This window comes from Gobio gobio (assembly GCF_949357685.1).
Source record: "Gobio gobio genome assembly, chromosome: 1".
Lineage (NCBI taxonomy): Eukaryota > Metazoa > Chordata > Actinopteri > Cypriniformes > Gobionidae > Gobio > Gobio gobio.
In genome coordinates this window covers 79,679,949-79,700,905 of record NC_137097.1, presented here as the reverse complement: position 1 = coordinate 79,700,905, position 20,957 = coordinate 79,679,949, and the positions used below count along the sequence as shown (strand labels likewise).

At 39.6% G+C, this 20,957-nt stretch overlaps 2 protein-coding genes across 3 annotated transcripts in view; both read left to right on the top strand.

Moving 5' to 3' along the window:
• Positions 1 to 20,957, top strand: part of LOC307126201 (GTPase IMAP family member 8-like) — a 32,179-nt gene extending 11,222 nt beyond the window's left edge. Inside the window, exons 1-6 of one of the 2 annotated variants that reach the window (XM_079816629.1) lie at positions 13,892 to 13,972; positions 14,479 to 14,574; positions 16,318 to 16,374; positions 16,469 to 17,104; positions 17,937 to 18,542; positions 19,759 to 20,957. In XM_079816629.1, the coding sequence (XP_079672755.1) occupies positions 14,553 to 14,574; positions 16,318 to 16,374; positions 16,469 to 17,104; positions 17,937 to 18,542; positions 19,759 to 20,579 (2,142 nt within the window). In that variant the 5' untranslated portion in view covers positions 13,892 to 13,972; positions 14,479 to 14,552 and the 3' untranslated portion in view covers positions 20,580 to 20,957. Of the gene's footprint in view, positions 1 to 971; positions 1,502 to 13,891; positions 13,973 to 14,478; positions 14,575 to 16,317; positions 16,375 to 16,468; positions 17,105 to 17,936; positions 18,543 to 19,758 lie in introns of those variants that run through there. The other variant, XM_079816630.1, reaches the window with a different exon arrangement.
• On the top strand, positions 2,336 to 6,457 carry LOC307135863 (GTPase IMAP family member 7-like; the record flags this gene model as incomplete). Its single annotated transcript, XM_079832568.1, has 2 exons — positions 2,336 to 2,645; positions 5,595 to 6,457. The coding sequence occupies 2 exons, from the start codon at positions 2,336 to 2,338 to the stop codon at positions 6,455 to 6,457; spliced, it is 1,173 nt and encodes a 390-aa protein (XP_079688694.1).

The window sequence follows — 20,957 nt, the reverse complement described above, 5'->3', positions numbered from 1 at the left end:
AGAAGAATGCATTACCACGTACGTCTTGTTCCCTCTTCTGTCGCCTCTTCAGTTTTGACCTGGAGGTGATAGTGTGGACATAGTGATGGAACTATGTTAACACATTTATTATGGTTTGTGAGGATTAATTGAATGTCGGAGCTTAATCTGTGTGGACACAGTTGCCATTAGCGGCCCACTCTCTATCCTTCCCTACTGCAGTTTGGTCAGAGGGGATAGGTGACTACACCTTCTCACTAGAGCTGTAAGAATGGGCAATCATCAGCCGATAAGGGCATTTTAGTAGAGAGTAGTTGAGGGAGGCGATATGACACCCTGCTCTCTCAGTGGTCCCTCTGATTTACTCTGGAAGTAGTAGCCTGCAGGAATACGTTGGCTCCCTTCCTAGGAGATTCAACAGTCCTTTTTCTCTGTGGCCCTCCAGCTAGGATAGCAGGTGTCAACTGGCTATTGTCAACACGCTCTGTTAATGATCGGCAGAGAGCATGGGGGTGTAGAGCTGAGACTCTCTGCGCTCTCTTGCCAGATTTCCCAAAAGTACTTTTGCTATCTCTTCGTTAGAAAAAAACAGGCAGTTAAGAGGCATGGCTCTCTCCTGAGACCTCTCTCAGTCCTTAAGACATGATTCCACGATGAATTCTATACTCCCTTCGGTTTGGTCCCATTAGAGCTTATAGTTGAGGGACTGGATGGTTGCAGTAGCAGTACTTTAGTCTGCCCTTTATCTGTTGGGGGTGCTGGCGGATGCAGTAGAGCTGTGGCCTCCATTAGCTAGCTCTGCCCTTGAGTCAGTTATACAGGGGTTACTAAACTGACCTCTGACCTTGCACCTCAGGCACTTAAGCTCTTGGTCACTTGGTGCGCTGTATGGCATTTGTTCAATACGACCCCTCTGGTGAACTTGTCACTAGAATAAATTAAGATATTTTCTTAAATTTCAGTATGTTTTGTTCTGTTTTTTTATTTTTCAGTTTCAAGAGAAAACACAGATGAAGTGAGAATTGTGCTGCTGGGAAAAGCTGGAGTTGGGAAGAGTGCAACAGGAAACACAATCTTAGGAAGAAACACTTTTAAGGCTGAAGCATCTTTTGAATCAGTTACTAAAGATAGTCAGAGAGAAACATCTGAAATCAACGGCCGACGCGTCACTGTGATCGACACTCCAGGACTGTTTGATACTGAACTTACCAATGAAGAGATCCAGGGAGAAATCAGCAACTGCATCTCCATGATCCTGCCTGGACCGCATGTGTTTCTCCGACTGATTCCACTGGGACGATTCACTAAACATGAGGAAACATCAGTGAAGATCATCCAAGAGACGTTTGGTGAGAAATCTTTAATGTTCACCATGGTGCTCTTCACCAGAGGAGACGATCTGAAGGACAAAACCATTGTTCAGTGTTTGGGAAAACCTGGATCTGCTTTGATGAAGCTGATTGAAGCTTGTGGAAACAGATTCCATGTGTTCAATAATAATCAGACTGGAGACCGAACACAGGTGTGTGATCTACTGGAGAAGATAGACAACATGGTGAAGGCAAACGGAGGGAGTTTCTACTCATGCAAGATGTTCAGACAGATGGAGAGAGAGAAACAAGAACAACAGATGAAGATCCTGATGGACAGACTCAGAGAAACAGAAGAAGAGATGAGGAAACTAGAAGAAGAGAACGAGAGAATAAAGAAGATGATGGAGGAAGAAAGACAGACTGATGACAAGGAGAGAAAGAGAAGAGAAGAGGAACTCAAGAGAGAAATAACAGAACAAGAGAAACAACAGAGAGAGATACGAGACAAGATGAGACGAGAACGAGAGACATTTAAACATCAAATAGAGGAAATGAGACGAGAAAAAGAGAAACTTCAAATTACATACGCATCAGAAAAAGACAGACTGATGAACAGAACAGAGAATGAGAGGAAGATAGGAAAAGATGAGTTTAATGCTAAAGAAGAACGATATAAAACACTAATTAAAGAGAAAGAAGAGAGAGAGGAAAAGATGTGTGAGGAGATGAAGAGAGAACGAGAGGAATGGGAGAAACAGAAACTAGAGGAAAAGACAAGAAGAGAAGAAGAGGATGAGAAAAGAAGAGAGAAAGAACAGAAAGATTGTGAGGAATTTAATCCGAAACTGAAAGAAGAGAGAGAGAGAATGGAAAGAGAGAAAGAAGATCTTCAATCTAAACATGAAGCAGAAGAAAACAAGATGAAGATCCTGATGGAGGAGAAACTGAACAGAGAACGAGAAGAACTGATGAAGAAACATGAAGAAGAGAAAGAGAGAATGAAGATCCTGATGGAGAAACTGAACAGAGAAAGAGAAGAAGAGATGAGGAAACAAGAAGAAGAGAAAGAGAGAATGAAGAGGATGATGGAGGAAGAACAACTTCAGAGTCATGCTGAAGAGAGAAAGAGAAGAGAAGAAGAGTTTAATGCATTCAAACATCAAATAGAGGAAATGAGACGAGAAACAGAGAAAATAACAACAGAAAAAGAGAAACTTAAAGCTGAATATGAGACAAAACGAGTGCAGTGGGAAACACAGAAAAGAGAAGAAGAGAAGAAGAAGAAAGAAGCAGAAACACAGAAATCTGAACTTCAGAAGAAACAGCGAAGTCCAGGAAGTGATGGCACAAAGAGTAAGAGGAAATAACTCCATAACTCATTTATTAAACAACTGTAAAGTTCAATAGTGTGAGATCATATTTCATTATTTATGTTCAGTGCTGTTGAAATAATTCTGCTGTAGATTCTGACTTTAGTCCTCAGAGCTCAGTTTCTGTCTCAGACAGTCTGTGAACATCATCAGCGTTAGATCAGGGAAACATTATAGGCTATGAATCCAGCCGCCAATCTCACGCATTCAGTGTCAGAATACACAATATACACAGTTCTCATGTTCTCACACATTGAAAAACATCACAGACACAGATGAGACAGTGCAGGTTACTTAGAATTCAACTTCTGTAAGTTTTATTATGAAATTTAAACAATAAATGGTGTGTAAACAAAAAATAATTATATATATATAAATATTCTCACGTTGCCTCAGGCTGATAAATCCATCACGACCTGTTTCATCGAGATCTGCTCGTCCGCCAATTCAACACCAGTGATAATGATAATCAATGATAATCTACATAATATTTCTGAAATAATCAGCTAATATTTCTGTAGCATGTGTTGTCGAATCCATTTCTATACAGAAGAAACCCTTTCTAGTCCCTGCCCAGTGCGATTTGTGTCAAAGCATTAGTCCGGTTGAGAGAGAGTTTATTTGTCACAAACACTTTAAGAAGCCGTCCATCAGGGAGGAATGTTATTCTGCACAGAACTGTGGAAGAACTGTTGATCTTTGTTTGACCAATCAGAGGAAAGGGGCGTTTCATGCCTGCCCACATGTGGGAATCGAATATTCAAGCCATTAATCCATTTTCTATCCCTGAACCTAAAAATGTAAAATCAAGAAGAATTCTCGTTTTTTATAAAAAATAGAAAAATAAAATAAAAGTGAAACACGAATAAATGAGCCGTTTTCAAATTTTTCCATTTTCAATATTAAATCGAAAAACAATGAACGCAATGTAGACGGACCAGATTTAAATATGCAAATGCTATGATTGGATCATTATTCCAGTGATTATTATGTTTCTAGTAATGTTATATGTTTGGCAAGAGATCTTCTAACTCTAATTGATGGAGTGTGTAGCTTTTCATTTCTTAAACAACCATGTCACATCAAGGCCATATTCCAGGATAAACAATATTAAGATTCATCAGCTCAGACTGTGAGAGAATGGTGGAGAAGCATAAAGAATCATTTTCACACATGAATTGGTGCGTCTGAGTCCAGGCTAGAGGCTGACATTTTTTTGGAAATAAAATCACTATTAATCACGTGATTGGGACGGGAGCAGAATTTGTTTTTACCAGGAGTGGGCGGGACCGGGAAACGTAATAACACTATGATTCCATCTATACAAATATACTGTTTATATAAATGAACTATATGTTTTAATTTTGAACTCAGTTCTAGTTGCCCTGTCTCTTTATGCTCTCCTGTTTGCTTTGGTGTGGCTGGTTAAGTGAATGACGTGCTCCACACCCGTAACAGTTGGTGGCCAATGCCAACCTCCAATAATACAAGAGAAAGAAGGTTTTTTCATACACTTTGTAGCCGCGAAAATCATCATCAAAATTGAGTCAGATATGAAAGCCAGGCTGCAACGACTACTGTTGGAAAATAATACCTCAGTTGTGCTTATCGACATTTTAGGGCAATCTGAAGTAACCAAAAAGATGAAGAGGAAAAGGGCATAAGCCAGCTGCAAGACATTTACTGCTTGCTTGCGTGTGTGTGTGTGTGTGTGTGTGCCTGTATTTGCATAGATGATTTACGTGGAATTTAATGTGTGTGCATTGTTATTATATTGAACTGAAATCCATCTTAAACAAAAACTACATTTTGGGTTTTTATTCAACTGGGCATGGGCATGCTGTGATCTGTACTGAATTTTTTACTGTAACTTTTCCGGCCCAAAAAAAAAAACACAACCTGGGAGTGGGAGGGTACGGGAGTCATTCTTCTGGGATTGGGACAGGATGGGAATTTTCCTGTTTTTTCGTGGGATTGGGATGGGACGGGATTTTTTTAGTGGGAGTGGGACGGGAGAGGTTTGAAAATCCACTCCTGTATCACCCTCTAGTCCAGACCTTAAATTGGGACCTAGCTTTGGGATGTCCTGGAGTAGACTTTACTGAGTGATGGACTCTTGCTTTGGCAATACAAGATCTGGACCAAAAATGAATGCACCTCTTGATGGAAATAAATGTTGTGATGTTGCATAACGTTGTTGAAACATAATAAATGCACAATGTAATCAAAGCTAAAGGCGGTCCAGCACAACTTTATTTGGGACAGGCAGTTTATAGTTGACTCCAGAACTTCCCAAAGACTTTGAATGGGGTTAAGGTCAGGACTCTGTGGTGGAGGTCTTGATCATTTGAGCCTCATGAAATCTACACACTGCATCAGTTAGGGTTAAAAGAATTGTTGCCAAAAACACAACATGCCAGAATCACATTAATCAGAAAATATGAATTGCATAATCATTGAATTAAATCAAAATAAAAGGATAATCTCTAGCACAGTGACACTGGATGCTGGTAATGTAGATTGTATAAGAGTAATAAATGTATCCTATTTCGCTCACACTTTCTATCATGTGGTCCTCAGCGGTTCCATTTCCTTTATGGCTCTCCAGATGCAGTTTATCATTGTGCAAATAAACAACAAATAAAAACAACACAAAGCACAAGCTGTATCAGGTTATGTTTAGCTTAACTGTAGGAGAAAATAGTGAAATTACAATTATAGAAGTGTCATGAGCATTGACATTAACACAGGAAAAATAACCAAACACCATTAATAGCCACTTATTATCTGCACCAAGGCTTCTCAGTGGAGTGGTTTGATTGGCTGATGGGCTGTCAGTTATTTATCTGTTGTAAGGTCAATTAAAGTTAGTAAGTAACTAGAGTAATGTAAAAATTCTTCTTTTATTGTGTGACCTCTTTATGATTTTCAGATGCTGAATCAGACGATCAGGAGAATCTGAGGATTGTGCTGATCGGGAGGACAGGAAGTGGAAAGAGTGCAACAGGAAACACTATTCTGGGAAGAAGGGAATTTCAGAGCAAATTAAGGCCAGATTCAGTGACAACTGTGTGTCAGAAGGCAGTTGGTGAAGTTGATGGTCGATCAGTAGCTGTTGTTGATACTCCAGGACTCATTGACACGACATTGTCAAATGATCAAGTGGTGGAAGAAATAGTGAAATGTGTTTCACTCTCAGCACCTGGACCTCATGTGTTCATCATTGTGTTGAGTTTGGGAAGATTCACCAAGGAAGAAACAGAGACTGTAGATCTGATAAAGAAGATCTTTGGTCATAAATCTGCTCAGTTCAGCATCGTCCTGTTCACTGGAGGAGACGATCTCGAGGATGAATCTATAGATGATTATGTGAAGAGAAGTACCAATCAAGAACTGAAGAAACTGATCAGAGATTGTGGAAACAGATTCCTGGTTTTCAATAACAGAGAAAAACAAGACAGAACTCAAGTGATTAAACTGTTAAACATGATAAAAGAAGTGAAGAATAGTAATGAGGGGCGATACTTCACTAACAGCATGTTTGAGGAGGCAGAGATGTCCATTAAAAAGAGAATGGAGGAAATAATAAAGGAGAGAGAGAGAGAAATTCAGGATCAGAGAGAAGAATTACAAGCCAAATATGAGATGGAAATGAAAAACATGATGAAGAGACTCGAGGAAGAGAAACAAAGAGCAGAGGAGGAGAGAATTAAAATGGAGAATCAATTCAGAGAAAAAGAAGAAAAACTCATAAAAGAGTTTAAAGAGAAAGAGAAAACAGAACAGAAGAAGTGAGAGACTGAAAACCAGAAACAATCAGAAGAGGAAGAACAGCAAAGAGCTGAATATCATCAGAAAATAGAAGAGATGAAGAGAGAGATTGAAAATCAGAGATCACAGTATGAAAAACAGCGAAAAGAAAGAGAAGAAGATAGAAAGAGAGAAGAGAAATACAGACAAGATCAAATTATAGCAGGATTACAGATGAAACAGCTGACAGCGAGAGAATGAGAGGATGAAAAGAAATGACAAATGAGAGAAAGCGAGGAAGAAGAAAGAAAGAGAAACATGAGGAACAACTGAGAGAAAAACAAGAAGAACTGGAGAAAATGAGAAAGAGAAAGAAGAAAAAAGAAAAAAAAGACAGTAACAAAAGAGAGAGGGAGGAAAAAGAGATAGATTGTGACGAAAAGAGACAAGAAATGAAAATACATCATGAAAGAGTGGAGCAAGAGAGAAAAGAGGAGTGGGAGAGAAGGAAGAAAGAAGATGAACGAGACAAAGATCAAGAGAAGATGAGAAAGGAAAGAGAAGTAAAATGAAGGAATATGAAGAGAAGATTCGCTCAAACTGATGCTGGAAGAACCGCAGAAAGAACTTGAACTCGGAAAAATTCACTTTTTTTGTGTCATATATTTGAGTAATTATCATAAATTAGGTATTATTCGAAAGCTTACCAACTCAGAATTCATCCTGTGGAAACTGTTTTGAATTGGATGTTGCGTTACCATGGAAACCTTTTCTAATTATGACAAAACACATCTGAAAGGTCTGAGTCTCAAGGTTCATATTTGGTGAATGATGTGTGATAGAAGTGATATTTAGACTGAAATGTATTCATTTGTTACAGGAGAATGTATTAAAAACATTCAATGGAATGTGGATGACACCTGGTGGATATCTTTTGTACAGCACCTAAACACAATCTCAGGAGATCTTCAACTTTTGTCATATTTGTTGTATTTGGAACACAACTTGGTTTGACATATGGCTTTGATTTTATAGTAATTTTAGTAAAAAATATTTTGTAAAATAAAATAAAAATAAAATGTTACAGTTAGTAAACAAACAAAAGAAGAACTGCAGATAATACAAAAAAAGAAAAAAGTCCTGAAACCTACGGAAGCCCTGAACCGCAAAGTAAAAAAAAAAAAAAAATCTAGAATTTCGATAACCTGTCCTGAACACTACGTTTTATATCTCAATTTTATCTCTTGTTTAGTGATATTTAGGCTACCTGATGGATGATGAAAGTTTTCAGCCCCCTGTTCAAATACACTAGAGGCTGCAGCGCTGTAGTGTGTGTGTGTGTGTGTGTGTGTGTGTGTGTGTGTGTGTGTGTGTGTGTGTGTGTGTGTGTGTGTGTGTGTGTTACGTCAATGAGGCTACGTTTGTAATTTCGACTTTAATCTCGAAAATCTAGAAGGTTTTTTTTTTTTTTTTTACTTTGCGGTTCAGGGCTTCCATAGATACCTGTATCTTAATATTAATCATAAACAATTACCATTATATACAATAAAGAATATGTAAAATAGGAATACAATGGATTAATCATTTTGTATGGTGTGTATGATCAATATATATTTTGCAGTTAGTTTGGCGTTCATGTCAGTGGAGCTTCTCTGTCATTTAGAGTAAAGAAGGAAACATTCAGGGCTGCAAATTGTGGAAGAAAATTATTCCTCTTGTAGTTGTGATGTATTTGGGACAGACATGAAGAAAGTGTTTCTCATCCTCTGATTCAAATCAGTGTCTGCATAATCTCACAGTATTCAGGATTTATGTCTTCCTTTCTCTATGTCTAGTCAATATTTTGAACAAATCTGTCTTTCTTTTAATTGTTTTATTGATAATATTTAATATTATATTTGCCAATTTGATGGTTCTGTTTAGGGCAAAATAACAAAGGGGTTTGGTTTTGAGATCAAATTAATTTAGTAATTTTTCCTCATAATTATACTTTAGATTTTGATCAAATTCTTTATGTTCTGGTTAGGGTTGTGGTTGGAGTCGGACGTCATTTACTCACCCTCTTGTTTCTTTCTTTTGCTGAACACAAAAGAAGATATTTTGAAGAATGTTGGTAAAAAAAAAACCACCAGGCATAACATTATGACCACATACCTAATATTGTGTTGGTCCCCCTGACCCGTCGAGGCATGGACTCCACTAGACCCCTGAAGGTGTGCTGTGGTATCTGGCACCAAGATGTTAGCAGCAGATCTTTTAAGTCCTGTAAGTTGCGAGGCGGGGCCTCCATGAATTGGATTTTTTTGTTCAGCACATCCCACAGATGCTCGATTGGATTAAGATCTGGGGAATTTGGAGGCCATATCAACACCTCAAACTCGTTGATATGCCGCCCCATACTCCACAAACTGAGATGCTCTGTGTATTCTGACTTCTTTCTATCAGAACCAGCATTAACTTCTGGAGCAGTTTGACCTCTAGTAGCTCGTCTGTTTGATCGACCACACGGGCATCAATGAGCCTCGGCCGCCCATGACCCTGTGGCCGGTTCTCCACTGGTCCTTCATGACCCTGTGGCCGGTTCTCCACTGGTCCTTCATGACCCTGTGGCCGGTTCTCCACTGGTCCTTCATGACCCTGTGGCCGGTTCTCCACTGGTCCTTCATGACCCTGTGGCCGGTTCTTCACTGGTCCTCCATGACCCTGTGGCCGGTTCTCCACTGGTCCTTCATGACCCTGTGGCCGGTTCTCCACTGGTCCTTCATGACCCTGTGGCCGGTTCTCCACTGGTCCTTCATGACCCTGTGGCCGGTTCTCCACTGGTCCTTCATGACCCTGTGGCCGGTTCTCCACTGGTCCTCCATGACCCTGTGGCCGGTTCTCCACTGGTCCTTCATGACCCTGTGGCCGGTTCTCCACTGGTCCTTCATGACCCTGTGGCCGGTTCTTCACTGGTCCTCCATGACCCTGTGGCCGGTTCTCCACTGGTCCTTCATGACCCTGTGGCCGGTTCTCCACTGGTCCTTCATGACCCTGTGGCCGGTTCTCCACTGGTCCTCCATGACCCTGTGGCCGGTTCTCCACTGGTCCTCCATGACCCTGTGGCCGGTTCTCCACTGGTCCTTCATGACCCTGTGGCCGGTTCTTCACTGGTCCTCCATGACCCTGTGGCCGGTTCTCCACTGGTCCTCCATGACCCTGTGGCCGGTTCTCCACTGGTCCTCCATGACCCTGTGGCCGGTTCTTCACTGGTCCTTCATGACCCTGTGGCCGGTTCTCCACTGGCCCTTCATGACCCTGTGGCCGGTTCTTCACTGGTCCTCCATGACCCTGTGGCCGGTTCTCCACTGGTCCTTCATGACCCTGTGGCCGGTTCTCCACTGGTCCTCCATGACCCTGTAGCCGGTTCTCCACTGGTCCTTCATGACCCTGTGGCCGGTTCTCCACTGGTCCTCCATGACCCTGTAGCCGGTTCTCCACTGGTCCTCCATGACCCTGTAGCCACTGACCACTGCAGACCGGGAACACCCCACAAGAGCTGAAGTTTTGGAGATGCTCTGACCCTGCTTCTAACAGCAGGAAAAATGGGCAAGCGTAAGGATTTGAGTGAGTTTGACAAGGGCCAGATTGTGACGGCTAGACGACTGGGTCAGAGCATCTCCAAAACTGCAGCTCTTGTGGGGTGTTCCCGGTCATCAACTCTGAGGACAAAATGTTCACTTGCTGCCTAATATATCCCACCCACTAACAGAGATCATCAGTGTTATTCACTTCACCTGTCAGTGGTCATAATGTTATGCCTGATTGGTGTATAGTATGTCTTCCCTACTATGGAAGTCAATGGTTGCCATCAACTGTTTGATTACCAAAATTCTTCAAAAGAACTTATTTTGTGTTCAACAGAAGAAAGAAACTCATACAGGTTTGGAAAACATGAGGGCGAGTAAATCAAATTTTTTGATGAAGATAATGTGCTATTTTATTAAATAAAGCAAATACATCTATCCATCAATAATAATGAGTTGTAGCTATCTATTGCCGTTTTCTTGACAGTATTGTTAAAATATCCCATCAGCAGCCGGCAGGTCTGTAATCCTTGAGACGCGCATATCTATTTTTCTGCATGGCATGTCTGGCCTCCCTCTCTTCTTTATGGTTACTGGAACCAGATCAACATCTTCAGTCAGTCTCAACAGTCTCAGCTGTTCTTGGAGCAGCCTCCGCTCTGATTGGTTCTGTTCACTCGCTGGGCTGATTGTGATTTTATTGGGTCTCGCTGCTGAATTAATAACCTAAACCGTTTTTAGAGAGGGGAGAGAGAGGAAATGTGGAAAACTTCTTTAACTCAATTGCATGTTTTTGTGGTTTTCATTTAACTCTCAGGCATACAGATGTATATATAATGACTCATAAGAGCAGGGGAATATATACCATAACTACTGGATTTAGTGGCCCCTGGGCGGTGGGGACCCTATAATTATCAACACCTTTCACCCCACTAGTGACGGCCCTGCACACTTAATACATAAACTCCAGTTCTTACTAGAAGCAGGAAGTTTGACCATATTAGCCCAGTTCTGTCAACACTGCACTGGCTACCTATTAAACATCGCATACATTTTAAAATCTTGCTTATTACTTACAAAGCACTAAATGGTTTATCTCCAGTACTTGAGCGAGATCTTATGATATTATACTCCATCACGTCTACTGCGCTCTCTAAATTCTGGCCAGTTGATCATACCTAGAATATCCAAATCAACTGCAGGCGGTCGATCCTTTCCCTATTTAGCTCCGAAACTCTGGAACAGTCTTCCTAACATTGTTCGGGAAGCAGACACACTCTGTCAGTTTAAATCTCTTTACTATGGCACACACATAACACATGATCACACTATCACCTGCAGCCAGAGACGACACAACAGCCCTTCACGAAGATCTTGATGAGACTAAAGCTCAGTATTAAACTCTGGAACTGAACATGTGCTCCACTCCGGCCCTGAACTGAATCAACACTCATTGAGCTGAATAATGACACGATTATCTCTACATCTGATGAAGTTTGCATTGTTAATTCTGTTAGTTTCCTGTTCATTACTGTGAAACTGCTTTGACACAATTTCTGTTGTATAAAGCGCTAGAAAAATGAAGTTGGACTGGACTCGGTTACATAAAGAAGAGACAGATGTGTGAAATGACAATTGCAGGTTAACACTTTTCCCAGTGTGTGTTTCACGCCGTGTCCTTTCCATTCTGCACTATTTCTGTATAATTACATAATCAAGTTTATGATTCAACTCGTTGTTTTCAATTGAACTTTTATGATTTTTTAAAACTATGATTTAATTAACTATAATACAATATGTATTGCTAGTGTATATTATGTATCTTTTTAAAAATTATGTCACTGCCTTTTAAAATGTTGGGGTCTGCAAGTTTTTGAAAGAAGATTCACCAAAGCTGCATATTTTATCCAAATACAGTAAAACGATAATTTTGTGAAATATTCTATAATAATCTATATTTTATGTCAAACGAAGCTCTTGAATAATCTGCTCTAAATGTCTGTGTGGTGTTATTATATTAACACAGAGCTGAATATCACGTGTTGATGTTCCTCACATTCATTTGAATTGTTTTCCCTTTTTTATTTATTTATTGGTTTTAAAGAGATACAAATATTAAAACAGTGAGGGGTACATTGAATAAACAGAGTAAGACATAAATACAATAATAAAATAGAATAGTGACAAACTTAATTTTTTTATAAAAATATACAGCTTTCTTATTTTTAAAAAATAATATTATATTTAGGTATTCTTGCACTTCTGATTTTAGAATTAAAAATAAAGGCTTATTTCCCCCAAATTTACATTTATGGATACTGACTTTAGTAATTAAGTAATATTTCTTATGATAAGATTTGTCCAAATAAAACATTTTTAAAGCGCAGTTGAAAGCTGGGCATTACGTGAGCCTTAAAGGTCCTGTTCTTCGTGATCCCATTGTTCAAACTTTAGTTAGTGTGTAATGTTGCTGTTAGAGCATAAATAATACCTGTAAAATTATAAAGCTCAAAGTTCAATGCCAAGCGAGATATTTTATTTGACAGAAGTCCCCTTTCAAAGCCTACAGTGAACGGCTGGATTGTTCTACATCCTGGTATTTCCTGCTTTAATGACGTCAGTAGAGCAGTATGTCGACTAACCTCCGCCCACAAGAGTACGCGAAAAAGGGGGCGTGGTCTTGTTGCTCCCGCGTGGAGAAGAGGAAGTGTTGCGTTTGGTTCGGTTCGGTTCGGTTGCGTTTGTCGCCATGTTGTTCAGACGCTGTTATTTTCATCCCGGAGTCAAATCACCTTTGTTTGGCCTTCAGGCGCTGTAGTTCTAGCGCGTTCATCTCCCCGTTATGGTAAGAGGCGTGACCTTCCCGGGCAACGTGCGCTAAGCTGCTGTCCAATCACAACACGGGAACCGCTGGCACAATCAGAACTCGTTACGTGTTTCTGAAGGAGGGACTTCATAGAACGAGGAAATCCTCAAGCCGTTTTGAGGACAGTGAAAACAGCAGTATACAGATGAGTAAATTGTGTGAAAAATACTGTTTTTTTTTACACATGAAACATAAACACATGTTATATTGCACACTGTAAACACAATCAAAGCTTAAAAAAAACACGAAAAACGGGACCTTTAATAAAAGTACAGAAATCTGACCAAAAACAAACAGATAAGGACAACCCCAAAAGAAAACACAAAATGTACAACATATATCAATATCACAATTAAATCTGTTTACAGGATAATAATTACATGGGTAATGTTTATAAATGAGTTTGTGAATTAATATTTATGAGGCAGTTTCCAGATTTTGCTCCACAACAGACCATCATCATAACCATTCCAAAATGATATAACAGCAGGACGGGAGACAATATCCCTTTGAAATAAAGACCGAATACAACGATTATTATTCTTAATAGGAGAAGAAGAGAAACAGATGCGACAGACTTCAGTATGAGCAGGATCAGGAGTGAGGTGAGGCTGAGGACAGCATCCATAACCACAGCATCATCTTCAGGAGTGACTGGAATATTACATTTACAAAGAAATTCAGAATAGGTCAGCATAAGTCCTTAAAGGGTTAGTTCACCCAAAAATGAAAAATCTGTCATTAATTACTTACCCTCATGTCGTTTGACACCCGTAAGACCTCCGTTCATCTTCAGACACAAATTAAGATATTTTAGTGTAAATCTGATGCTCTGAAAGGCCTCCATTGGCTCAATGCACTTTATACTCTCAAGACCCTTAAAAGGTACTAAAGACGTTGTTACAAAGTCCATCTCACTACAGTGGCATCTGTTTGTGGAAATTAGATAGTTTTAAGGGAAGTTTTGTAATGCTGTAGTCACAGAGTAAAAGGAACTTATGAGAAGTCAAAGTGAGGTCTCACATTCATTTGAAGCTTCCTGAGCAGGGCAGAGTGTGACATCACTGACTCCGCCCACACAGGCTTCTTCCTGTTTTCATGAAGGAAATGACAAAGCTCGACATGCAGGTATCACAATTCCTTTAAAAACACTCTTTGTGGATCATAGTGTAATATGTTAATATGATATACAGCTCAAAGTATGGTTTTAGTGTGATTATGAGTGTAGTTGTAACTCTATGAGCTGCAGAAGTGGCTGGTTTCACTTTCATGAGTCACGAGGATCAAAAACACAACATATAATTATACATCTGTAAGAGTCTGTATATTATAAGTGTGAAATGTGAAATTATAATCAATTGTTATGAAGTGTAAAGAAGATTTTATAATTGCGTATATTTTTATTACAAATTTGTCATGCTCCTTAACACATTTCTCAAATATGTCATACTTTTCTCTTGTTTTGTGATCAAATCATTTATTAAATGTTTGTGTTTTGGAGAAAACCAGCTCCCATACGGTATATTTTAAACAAGAGCATATTAAAGTATGATCATATTAGATCAAATGTTGAACTTGTGCGATGACATGCTGTAGTGAAGTAAATGTTAGTATCAGTGTAATCTCTCTCACAGGATGATGAGGATTCAGACGTCAGGAGTCAGAGAAGATGATGGACTGAAGACTGAAGGAAGAACACAATATCATCATGTCCAGCAGAGAAAGCAGAGGTCAGAGTTCATCAGTCATATCAGTCGTCTACTCTAAACAATGACTTTAAAAGAAAATCACAGTCTAACTGAAAAATCACAAGTGTTTATTAAACATCTGAAGTTCAGTTAGAACAGGTCATATTTATCATTTATAAGTGTTTGTGAAATATCATCAGCCTCTTTGTTTAAGTTATAAGTTATGATATATATGACCGGTTTTCACAGACTTAAGCTAGTCTCAGACTAAAATGTATGTTTGAGTTGTTTTAACTGAAGGATACTTGCTCTGACATGCAGTATCTTACAATATATCAGTGCCATTGTTTTGTCTCAGTAATGTTTTTCTAGGGCACGTTTATAAAAGCTACGTAAATGTCGTGATTGAACTAATCCTGGCTTAATTTAAACCCGGTCTGTGAAACCAGCCCATGTAATTTCTACTGATAAATCTGTTAAAGCATGTTACCTAAAATTGTTAGGATACTATGTATTGAAATGATGTGCTTCATTCTTGATGAAACACTGAATATGTGCATATAGAAACATAGTATACCAATGTTGCTCTTCTAGTTTAAGCCTCACATTTGTTGCTATTTTTGAAAAAAAGAAGAAATTGTTCTCACAGCTGTTTAATAAAGATGATTTATTTACTCTCTCTCGCTCTGTCTCAGCACAGCTGAAGTTTGACTTGTTCATTAGCAGTCTTTAGAGATAACAGAGAGCATTTAGCGCGTGTTATACTCATCATTAAAATCCATCCCATATGAATAATTAATAAGAATAACACACCTAGACACCAGTGGCGGCTGGTGATAATTATTTTTTTGGGGGGCGTTTCAAATAAATACAAAGTATTTTGACTAAATTCAAGTATTAAACAGAAAACAATGTCTTCACTTTTATCTTTTACACATTAATTTCCCACATATAATTGAATGAGGAAAGGAAAAACAAAAGAAAACAGCAACAACAGACTAGCATGTTGACTATTTTGCTCTCCTTTCTTTCTGGCCAGCAAATTTCTCAATGACTCTCTGATTAAAGTCAGTCATCTCAGTAGTGTCATGACGTTTGCATTGTTCAGTCAGATATTTGAGGTCTCTTACCCCCGTTGTTGTCCACAAAACTTCAGTACCGACACTTGTAAATAAAAGACAGGGAAAGCAATAAAGGGCATTGCTAACAACACATCCAGCCAGCCACCTACGTTTCTCATAACAAGCGCATGAAGCTCCGAGTGTAGCTGCGTCCTGTCACTGGCCTGCTGCTGATTTTTGATTTTTGTACTCAGATAGACATCCATTTGTCCGGCGTCCTTCGCCCATGAAACCGCATGAAACATATTGAAGAACATATTAGTTAACCGATCAAAGCCAGTTTTTATTAAATGCTGAGGCTCTTACTAACAGCCGGCACGTCGTATGAGTAAACTGTTTTTTTTTTAATTTCATTTTTATATCATGTTTGTATACATGTATATTTCTGTGAATTTTTCCTCTATTGACCAGCTGCCACTGCTAGACACACGCAGCGATGTTAACATGTCCTGTTTATAAGTTCATTGATTAAACCTTACAGTATAACACTGTTTTACCTGGTTTGAGTATAATAATGTCTGCCCCTGTACTTTACTCTATGTTTACTGCCATAACATCACACACTCTTTAAACTTTTTAAAAATCTGTTCTTGTGTTTTGTAGTTGAGGTATTAGTTGTTGTGTCGTATCCAAGAGTCAAATGTAAGTGTTTTTGTTTCTGCAGCCGTGGTTCGCGGTTCTGCTCACAGGAGAAGACGGAGCAAAAACAGACCACCCGACCGTAAGTCAATAATTGTGTACAGTTTAGCTCCCACTATAAAACATGTGTGAAATTCAGACTTAAAGATAACATGTTACTGATGGATGTGTTTCAGTGAGCGATCTGAGGATTGTCCTGCTGGGGAAGAGCGTGTCAGAAAACAGCCGAGTGGGAAACTTCCTGTTGGGACGAGCAGCGTTTGACAGTGAAGCTCCTCCAGATGTTGTAGAGAGAGTCGGAGGAAGATTGAAGGACAGACACGTGATGGTCATCAACAGTCCTCAGCTGCTCCAGACAAACATCTCAGACCATCACATCACACAGACAGTGAGAGAGTGTGTGTATCTGTCTGATCCAGGACCTCATGTGTTCATACTCGTACTGCAGCACAATGACTTCACTGAGGAGGACATGAGAAGAGCCAAACAAGTGCTGGATGAATTCAGTGAAGAGGCGATTAAACGCACTATAGTGCTCACGACTGATGAAGAGACACATGATGCTCAAGGGGCGCCTGTGAAACTGAATGAATTCATTCAACAGTTAACTGCAGAGTGTGGAGGAGGACATCTTCAGCTTGATAATGAAATAAAGAGACTGATCTCTGGAGTATCCCAACGATTAGAGAAGATACTCACAGAAAACAGTGGAGAATTCCTCACATGTGGTTTATATGTAGAAGGATCATCAGGGGATGAAGAGCAGAGCAGATCTGATGCTTCACTCAGAACAGAGGATGCAGAATCTGATGGTGAGGACACTCATTTAAGAAATGAATACATATTCTTTGCAGTTAACTGGAATTGAAGTAATCAATAAACTACACATATTGTTATGCCAGGTTATTAAACATCAGGTGCAGATAAAATATGAAGATTCAGCCTAATGTTGTATAGGTATCAAAAACATTATACAGGACATTTCTGTGCAACTGATAGCAGTGTATCGTGTGTAAAGGGGACATTACACTGTCAGTGTTTAACAAATGAAAATCGAAGGCAAAACAATGACTACAGTAACTTTAACAGTATAATACAGGATTCCTCAACAAATGACTTGCAAGGAAAAAAACCTATCAGTTTTATATAGACCTAATTGATTTAGTTGAATATGAAATCAATCAAATCTGTGTTTGCCTGATAGATAAGAGTTGCTCAAAATCACCATTGGTTTCAGAAGCACTCAGCTGTCATTATTGTCTGTATCTAGACCAATCATCTGCCTTTCCACCCAAATGATCATGTGAAGTGTCAGTGACAGATACTGGACAAACACAAAGATTCAGTCATGATGCATCATTGTGTATCATGGCACGTATCAGGATTTGTGGCATGTATCGGGATTTGTATCACACTGTATAGTAATTAATGATATCAAGTCACAGAGTAAGTTTCAGTTAAAATATTAAACAAGTAAGGTTGTGAGTTTGAGGCTTGTTTGATTCATCGTTGAATGTCTTTTTAGCATGATTAGTAAACTGATTACAGACTTCCAGTTTACAATAGAAATGATTTGATAGAGTTGATTCAATAGAAATTAAATCTGACAATATTTAAATATAGTAACACGTTTCTATGTTTAAGGAGGTGTAAGAGCCGCAAGACAGCAGAAGCTGATCGTGGTGCTGTGTGGAAGTGATGAAACACTGAAGAACACTGTATCCAAACTAATAAGAGAGAAGAAAGACGTGGAGCTTCATGGACGTCTGATCAGTCTAGTGGAGCTTCCAGCTCTGTTCAACACTCGGCTCTCTGAGGAGGAAGTGATGCGTCAGACTCTCCGCTGTGTGTCTCTCTGTCATCCTGGAGTTCATGTTTTCCTCCTCATTGTTCCTGATGCTCCTCTCAATAATGAAGACAAAGCAGAAATGGAGGAGATCCAGAGGATCTTCAGCTCCAGAATCAACAAACACATGATGATCCTCATAATGCAGAATTCAGAGAGTCAGACAGCAGAACTCAATGAAGAAACACAGGCTGTCATTGAGAGGTTTGGAGGACGACATCATGTCTTTTGTCGCATCACACAAGTGTCCACATTGATGGAGAACATTGAGCAGATGCTGGAAGAAAACAGAGGAGAGTTTTTCTCTACAGAGACATTTCTGGAGGCGCAGATGATTAAACTGATGAAATATCAAGAGATGAAGAAGAAAATTCATTCACTAGAGACACATTTACTGCCACAAGGTAATGACTAGAAAATCAGTTTAAGTCTTAATCAGTATAGATAGATGTAACAGACGTAGACAGTAAGAGCTGTGTGTGTAAACCTCACTCCCCTGATCCCAAGAGGTGCTCTAGCGACTAACACTAGTGACTGTGCTATTTAGCCTTCTTGTTAGAGCTCCTGCCTCCCAAGAAGACAGGCCCGGGTTCACATCCCGCATAGAGCAGACGGTGCGAACCTGAGAGGTAGCATAATGAACGCTGTGCTAAGCTGAACTTAATTCCTATCAACCAGCTCACTTAGCACAGCGTTCGTGGCTCGATTCGTCGAGACTGTTTTCCAAGATGGCTCTGTGTCTATAAAGTATCTTCTTATTAAACTGTTTGTACACTTACAAAGTTCTCAATGCTTCAGTTTGCATGTAGGGACCCTCATTATGCTACCGTGTTAGTGTGAGGCTATTTTGAGCCTTGTTAGTGGTATTAACTAGCGATTTAATTTGACTTATTATATGCCCCATAGACTAGCATTACAAGTTAATCTGTTTTTAGAAATAAAAATCTTTACATTTGATTTTCATGAAAATGCATCCCAGAGAACGATCTACTCGGTAACCATGTGTTAATTACCCCTAGGTTCATTTTTCACCGGAGTTGTCCTTTAAAGCAGGCAGTTAAGAGCCACTGCGCTCTCCTGAGACCTCTCTCTGTCCTTGTGGATAGAATGCATAATTTTATACATCATTTTTGCATAATAAGTCTGCCCTCTTCCTGTTGTTCCTGGGGGTGCTGGCGGATGCAGTAGAGCTGTGGCCTCCATTAGCTAGCTCTGCCCTTGAGTCAGTTATACAGGGGTTACTAAACTGACCTCTGACCTCGCACCTCAGGCACTTAAGCTCTTGGTCACTTGGTGCGCTGTATGGCATTTGTTCAATATGGTGCAGTGGGTATTGCATTCTCATAGCCTCAACTCCAAGATGCCGCTTCAGGCACTTATTCATGCAGAAGATTCCCGTAGCATCAACACTTTGACATGGCGTCTCATTCTTCTTCTCAGGGAACCGAGTTAAACATGGATTTGGTATAAATATAATAAAACATATATTTGATTCATCAAAATAATGAAACAGGTTACAAGTGGGTCATCTTACCCTGATCCCTGTGTTGAACTTGTCACTTGAATGAATTAAGAAATGTTCTAAATTTCAGTATGTTTTGTTCTGTTTTTAATTTTCAGGTTCAAGAGAAAACACAGATGAAGTGAGAATTGTGCTGCTGGGAAAAACTGGAGTTGGGAAAAGTGCAACAGGAAACACAATCTTAGGAAGAAACACTTTTAAGGCCGAAGCATCTTTTGAATCAGTTACTAAAGATAGTCAGAGAGAAACATCTGAAATCAACGGCCGACACGTCACTGTGATCGACACTCCAGGACTGTTTGATACTGAACTTACTAATGATGAGATCCAGGGAGAAATCAGCAACTGCATCTCCATGATCCTGCCTGGACCGCATGTGTTTCTCCGACTGATTCCACTGGGACGATTCACTAAACATGAGGAAACATCAGTGAAGATCATCCAAGAGACGTTTGGTGAGAAATCTTTAATGTTCACCATGGTGCTCTTCACCAGAGGAGACGATCTGAAGGACAAAACCATTGTTCAGTGTTTGGGAAAACCTGGATCTGCTTTGATGAAGCTGATCGAAGCGTGTGGAAACAGATTCCATGTGTTCAATAATAATCAGACTGGAGACCGAACACAGGTGTGTGATCTACTGGAGAAGATAGACAACATGGTGAAGGCAAACGGAGGGAGTTTCTACTCATGCAAGATGTTCAGACAGATGGAGAGAGAGAAACAAGAACAACAGATGAAGATCCTGATGGACAGAGTCAGAGAAAGAGAAGAAGAGATGAGACAAGAACAAGAGACATTTAAAAATAAAACTGAGCAATTGATGCAAGAAAAAGAGAAAGTAAAAACAGAAAAAGAAAAACTTCAGATCAAATATGACACAGAAACCCGAGAGACTGATGAACAGACTAGAGAATGAGAGGAAGAAAAGAGAAGAAGAGTATAATGAGAGAGAAGAACGGTATAAAACACTAATGAAAGAGAAAGAAGAGAGAGAGGAAAAGATGTGTGAGGAGATGAAGAGAGAACGAGAGGAATGGGAGAAACAGAAACTAGAGGAAAAGATGAGAAGAGAAGAAGAGGATGAGAAAAGAAGAGATAAAGAACAGAGAGTGTGTGATGAATTTAATCAGAGACTGAAAGAAGAGAGAGAGAGAATGGAAAGAGAGAAAGAAGATCTTCAGTCTAAACATGAAGCAGAAGAAAACAAGATGAAGATGATGATGGAGAAACTGAACAGAGAAAGAGAAGAACTGATGAAGAAACATGAAGAAGAGAAAGAGAGAATGAAGATGAT